Source organism: Loxodonta africana, unplaced genomic scaffold (genome assembly GCF_030014295.1).
Source record: "Loxodonta africana isolate mLoxAfr1 unplaced genomic scaffold, mLoxAfr1.hap2 scaffold_34, whole genome shotgun sequence".
NCBI classification, from domain to species: domain Eukaryota; kingdom Metazoa; phylum Chordata; class Mammalia; order Proboscidea; family Elephantidae; genus Loxodonta; species Loxodonta africana.
In genome coordinates, this window is record NW_026975055.1 from 103,543 (window position 1) to 110,679 (window position 7,137).

Genomic DNA, 7,137 nt, shown 5'->3' on the forward strand with positions numbered 1-7,137 from the left:
CCTTAGGCCCCCAATGCAAGTACCTCTACAGACTGGTAGGTGTCACCCTCCTTAGACCCCTAAGGCAGGAGGCTAGGTGGTCTGGGGGGAACTTCAGCCCTCAGTTCTCTGTTGTGGGTCAGTGAGTTCTCTGTTGAATACGCAGAGATATCAGACCCAGGAAAATTGTCTTTCCAGTAAATCCGCTAAAACAAATGCAGTCAGATCCCTATCAGAAATGCCTTTGCATTATAGTAGCTACCTTTTTCCCTGTAGGGTCAATCCCACTTTTTTATATCTTGTTGCTCAGCATTCCCCACTCCCAGAAAGATCTCTGCTCTCCACTGGTCTCCATCACCGTCTCATGCTTCCTTCTTTTCTCTACTTCCTTTTTTGCAATCTCAGATTGAGTCCTGAGAAAACAAAGGACTGAAGAAATTAAGCCGGCTTTCCCCATCACCGTCTCATGCTTCCTTCTTTTCTCTACTTCCTTTTTTGCAATCTCAGACTGAGTCCTGAGAAAACAAAGGACTGAAGAAATTAAGCCGGCTTTCCCCATAGGAGATATTAAAATGTTTCATAAATTACAGAGCTCTATGTAAAGGTTAAACATTGTTATTACATGCAATGATTAAAAACTAATATTAATTGCTTCTTATATTCTTATATGCTAGGCACTGTGCAAATCACTTCACATAGATTATCTCTTTTATTTTTTTTTATAACACTATATATAGTAGGAAACTTATTCTTTCTATTTTACATGTTGAAAACTTGAGACAACAAAAGATTTGGCCTTTTACCCCAGGACATGTGGTTAATGAGGAGCAGGTCTGAAGACCTAATTCAAGCCTCTCTAGCCTCAAGTCTTTCTTTTGACCTTGATCACTTGTGATTTCTCGTGTAAAAACTTACTTTACCTGGGTAGTTAGCATGATCCTTCTTTAATATTTATGTATCAACACAGGCTTTAGGAAGACTCTCATCCTAACGCATGGAGGCATAAGATTAGATTCAAAAAAACACTTAGGGGTTTGAACTATGCCTATCTCTCTATTTCCTCTGAATTTCCCGTCTTCCCTTTTAGGAGAATTTAGAATGAGAATTTAGAACTGCTTTTATACTTATTTGGGGTCCTGTTGGCACAGTGATTAAGAGCTACAGATGTTAACAAAAAGGTCCGCAGTTCAAATCCACCAGCCACTCCTTAGAAACCCTATGGAGCAGTTCTCTTCTGTCCTGTAGGTTCTTTATGAGCCAAAATCAACTCGAAGAAAATGGGTATATACTTACTTACTTATTTCAGGTTAGCTAATAACACATTCCTACCCTTGTCAAAATAGTTTTTCTAAGAAAAATAATAAATTTAAGCCACCTTAAATTTGTTATTAAAACTAAGTCGCTCCCTGGGTGGCATAAACAGTTCTCATTTGACTACTAACCTAAAGGTTGGTGGTTTGAACCCACTCAACAGCTCCATGGAAGATAGGCCCAGTGACCTGCTTCTGTAAAGACTACAGCCAAGAAAACCCTATTCAGAAGTTCTACTCTGTAATATATGGGGTCACCATAAGGCAAAACAATTTGATGGCAATAGGTTTGATTTTTATTTTTTATATCATATATTGAGCATTTAGTCTTTGCAAGGCACTTTCACATTTAAACTCAAATAACCCCATAAGTGTGTTATTCCTAATTCATAGGTGGGAGAGCTGAGGTTCAGAATGTTTTGTTTCACTCACCCAGTGTTGTATAACTACTAAGCACTAGAACTAAAAGCCAGCTTATTCTGTTTCAGTTCCATTACATTCTCTAATGTAAGATTTCTCCTAAATCAGAAGTCTCTGAAACGAGTTGGACCATGTTTCCTACTGAGCAAAGTAATAACCTACTCATATATTATAATGAGAATTTTCTGAGAATCTAAGCACATGGAGGGCAGAATGTGATCTATAAATAAATAAGTAGATAGATGATAGATGATGGATGGACGGATGGACGGACGGACGGATGGACGGGCGTGCGGGCGGGTGAGTGGGTGGGTGGCTGGATCAGTTGGTAGATTCTTTTCATTTTGCAAATGAGGATAACTGAGATTAAGAAAAGAAACAGACATTTACAAAATTGCACATTCATATGGTGGTAGATTAAGGACAAGAATTCAGGTTTCCTGAGTCTCAACCTGTTTATCTTTTCCCTACATGGAATAGCCAATAGTCTCACTTTTTACATGTAATTCAAACAAAAGTTATTGTTTTATTTGCCTAATTGATCTATATAATTGTCCCAATTACTGTAATGAATTGAATTTTTTCCCCCCAAAATTTTGCCAACTTGGCTAAACCAGAACGTCCAGTACTGTGTGACCTACCACAATTTTGTCATCTGATGTGATTTACCTATGTGTTGTAAATCCTATCTCTATGATGTTAATGAAGCGGGATTAGTGGCAGTTATGTTAATGAGGCAAGACTCAATCTACAAGATTAAGTTGTTTTAAGCCAATCTCTTTTGAGATATAAAAGAAATAAATGAACACAAGCACTTAACCATTGCACCAAACTACTATAGGACAATTGTAAACAGAGAAGACACCGGTGATTTAGCACCTAAGTCAACAAGAATGTGTAGTCTATTTTACTGACAATCAGAAAGGCATTCATTACATAAAACAATCTGTTCCAAAAACATTTAATACTTGTTGTGTGTCTTAATTACCTAGTGCTGCTGTGGCATAACAGTTAGGAGCTATGGCTGCTAACCAAAAGATTGGCAGTTTGAATCCACCAAGCATTCCTCAAAAATACTATGAGGTGGGAGGCGGGGCCAAGATGGATGAGTAGGTAGAAGATACCTCGGATCCCTCTTGCAACAAAGATTCGGAAAAACAAGTGAATCGATCACATTCATGACAATCTACGAACTCTGACCATCAAACACAGATCTAAAGAGTTGACCTGAGTGACAGGGGAGCACTATATTTAAAACATATTTAAAAATAAATACATAAATTTCTAAGTAATATATTCTGTCTCTGTTTGGGATGGAAGGAACAATTTTTATGTTATATTTCAAAATGTATTATTCTGAAATTGACAATGAGCACTACTAATTGTGAAAAAAGGATTAGACTTATTTAAAAGACATGAGAGAACCTTCCATCAACTAAAATAGCTTTCTGGCATTAGATGTAGCATAAGTCATCACACAGAATATAAATCCATAGACTCAACAGAACTATTCTACATAAAAAAAGTATGTATATTTTCTCAGGAAATAAAAATCTCAAAAATTTATTTTCAACAAAATTAATCATTGGAGGTATCCTAATAAGTGTTTTCCATCATGCACAATCATGATGACTTGAAGAAATATTTACTACAATTAAATAATTACACACAGCTTCCCTGGAATTGACTGGATGGCAGTGGATTTCAGTTTTATCTTTTGTTTTCCTGGAAGGGAAAACCTTTATTCAAAGTAGGTGATGCATTTGCCTATTGCCTCATTTTCTTTTTCTTGTCCAAAGCTTCTTCACGGCATTTTTCATCTCTGAATTTCTCAAAGTATAGATTAAAGGATTAAACATAGGTGTGAAAACAGTGCAAAACACCGTCAAGAATTTATCAATGGGTAAGGTGGAAGGAGGTTTCACATACAGAAAAATACCAGGGACAAAGAAGAGGACCACCACAGTGATGTGGGAGCCACAGGCGGGTAAAGCTTTGTGCCTCCCTTTCTGACTAAGATTCTTCAGGGAGTGCATAATGACTCCGTAGGAGATGAGTAACAGCATAAAGATAACCACACATATTACCCCATCATTGACAATCACAGTGAGACCAATGACATAGGTGTCAGTGCAGGCAAGCTTTAATAATGGATACATGTCACAGCAAAAGTGGTCAATAACATTGGGACCACAGAAGGGAAGACTGTAAACAAAGAGAAGGTGAGCTATACCATGCACAAAACCTCCGACCCAGGTCACCAGCAGCAGCAAAACACGCACCCTTTGGTTCATGATCATCATATAATGCAGGGGTTTGCAGATAGTCACGTGGTGATCATAGGCCATGACCACCAGAAGTAAAATCTCAGAACCACCAAATAAGTGTTCTGCAAAAAGCTGGGTCAGGCAATCTTGGAAAGAGATGGTTTTCTTCTCATAGATTAAGTCTATAATCATATTTGGGGTAACTGTAGTAGAATAAACAGCATCCATAAATGATAAGTAGCCAAGAAAGAAGTACATAGGAGCATCCAGTGTTGGGCTGACCCCCACAGTCATGATAATGAGGAGGTTGCCCACCATTGTCACAATGTAGATGAGCAAGAACACAACAAATAATACCTTCTGACCCTGGAGACTCTGAGTGAGCCCCAAAAGGACAAACTCAGTCACATTGTTCCATACGTTCTTCTGTGTATCCTTATTTTAGACGTCAGGACAAATTTACCTGTAAATGTAATGGCAACTAGTGACTTTATGAAATCTCCCTATAAGTTGTTTATTCTTTCAACAAATAGGCATTAGGATTTATTATATTTCAGCACTGTACAAAATTTTAGGAATATAAGGCTGATTAAAATATGGTCCATAACCTCAGAGATCTTATCAAATAACAAAGATAAACAAGTAATTAGAAACATATGGGAAAAGAGCAGATTATGAAATAAATAGGTTTAACACGCTAATTTGCCACATCTGCTAGAAAATAAAATTGAGTATATATACTCAATACTGTTTATAAAAATAAAATGTAAATAAAGTTTTAGTACAAAAATAAAGGAAGATTTATTTAATATTCACTTTCATGTTAGCAAATGAGATTTTTTTTCTGCATTGTAGGAATGGCAGAATCTTTTTAACTAATAACTGAAATCCACAATGGACATACTTCACAATTTTAAAAATACTTATAACAACTACTGTTGAGCAACAAAGAAATAAGCATGAAATTATGTATAATACTATTATAAGACAAAATAAAAATAATTATGTGAGCATGAATAAAACATGGAAAGGTTAAATTTTTGTTGAAAACCATTTACTTTTTGCTGGTGATGTGTGTGCAGGAGTGAAAAAGACTAGGGAAGAGATTTCAAGGAAAAAATGAAAAAGAATATGGCACACACAAACACAAAGTATATCATAAATATCTTCAATATTAACCAACCCTGGTTTCTCTTAAAATAATCCTAGTAATGATATCTAGTTACTCTTGAAGTCCCTATTGACATTTGCTTCAATATCTGACATTGTAATTCTGCTGGACCTCTTCACAATATATGAATTTTCTGTTTCTATGACCAAACCCTCTGTGTTCACTAGATCCCATCTCTTTACCACTTTTAAAATAGTCCTCCTGTAATTGTCTCTTCCATTTTCTACGGTAACAATTTTCCTCTCTATATTTATACAGTGTAGTATCTCCATTGTTTAAATAATTAATCCATCTACTCTACATCTATTTCAAGCAAGCAACCCAATTCTATGTTCTTCATTGTTAAAACACTATTTGCTAAGTTTACTGATCAATTTCAGTCCTCTTCTTACTCAATCTCTCACTCCTATGAACTGAAGTAATAACTGCTTACATAAGTATCATCTTAGGTCCTTGAAAGCCACTCATGCAAGGTTTAAAGATTTACATTATAATCGAATTATTAACAGATTACAGAGCACTTCCGTTGATCCTATATGAGCTTTACAAATCTCTGCCTATTAGAATAACCCCCAAATACCCTTACATTAGTTTCTAAGAACACTGATGTAAGAGGAGGTAAATGTATTCTAGATCTTTACACTATGAAAGTATCCAAAAAGGTATTTCAGAATTAAGTCAATCCCCATATTTTTATCGACCACAAAGGTTCTCTAACATGGCTCATTATCAGAATCACTCAGGAGAACTTTTAAAAGACTATGACTTTCCAAATCACACTACCAATGTACCCTTGCATAATATAAACCCTAATGAAGACTCTTATGTGTACAAACACTTCCTGGGTTACCTACATAATGAAACAGTCATTCATTCTAAGTTCTGAATTGTGGTTCCTTCTCCCTTGTCCTAAAAAATAAGAGCCTCATACACCGTCTCTGTGATGCCGTCTCTGTGAACACAGAGAGTAAGATAGTACATGCACCATCACCTGAATTAGAACTGTTTCTTTGTGGCCAAACTTTCCATGCTTCAGGAAGTCCGTCTCAATCTTTCATAAAATTGTTACCTTTTAAATTGTTGGTACTTCTAACACAAATATCAAAAATGTCTTCTAGCCAAAAGAAGTCTGAATCTTCATTATAAGCAGAGAGAGCCAGAGACCTCAACACTGGGATAATTTGTTCTAAAAAATCAAATGTTAAATAAGTTGTATGAGGTTAAAAAAGTAAATAAGAAGTAAATTTCGTGGGAGAGAGAAATGTGACTAGAAAAATATTTTGCATTTTGTGGTTTAGAAGTGAAATAGCCGTTACAGCCTTTTGATTCTCAATCTGTTATATTGGTCTGACTTTTTACAACAAAGTCAAACTTTGGTTTGCCTGAAGGATGGAGAATAATTTCATATTCATATGTCATTACGCTTTGGGTCCAACATTTCAATTCCTGAAAAAATTAGTCATGTAAACACTCACTTAGGCAAGCACTCTCTGTGGTAACATAAGAATCTTTGGCATTTTATTTACACTTGAACTACAAAAAATATTTTTGAGTCATTTAATAGATGTATCTTAAGTAGTGATGCTTCCATCATTAAATTCATTGTGACCTTAATCATAATTCTGAGAGTAGGTTCTGCATCTCTAGAGATGTTGCAAGGATAATCACCCATGTAAAATAGGATTTATAGGACCAGGTACTCACGGGAGAAAAATCACAAAAATATAACCTGAGGTCAAATCATCCAAAGGGAAGAGTCCAGACTGGGAAGAACTTAAATATGTAACAATTCTCCTTTTTAAATCATGACCTCCAAAATAGGCAAGCCTTTTGAATGTGTACTGTTAAGTTATATCCTTGCAGATGATATCTGAACTCGCTCCCACTGGACGAAGACTATTGATTTCAGAACAAATCATTGAAAATTCAATTCAAATATATATAAAGCAGGGTTCTCACTTGTTATGGATTCAGTTGTGTCCCTCACAAA

At 35.8% G+C, this 7,137-nt stretch overlaps 1 protein-coding gene across 1 annotated transcript; it reads right to left on the bottom strand.

Moving 5' to 3' along the window:
• Positions 1–3,484: 3,484 nt before the first annotated feature.
• On the bottom strand, positions 3,485–4,371 carry LOC135229520 (olfactory receptor 4A47-like). Its single transcript, XM_064279037.1, has one exon. It carries the CDS (start codon positions 4,292–4,294, stop codon positions 3,485–3,487), a length of 810 nt encoding a protein of 269 aa, XP_064135107.1. The 5' UTR covers positions 4,295–4,371.
• Positions 4,372–7,137: the final 2,766 nt, after the last annotated feature.

What these genes read in the sequence shown, in the direction of transcription:
- LOC135229520 (XM_064279037.1), bottom strand. Translation starts at nt 4,294, where the DNA reads ATGGTGGGCAACCTCCTCATTATCATGACTGTGGGGGTCAGCCCAACA.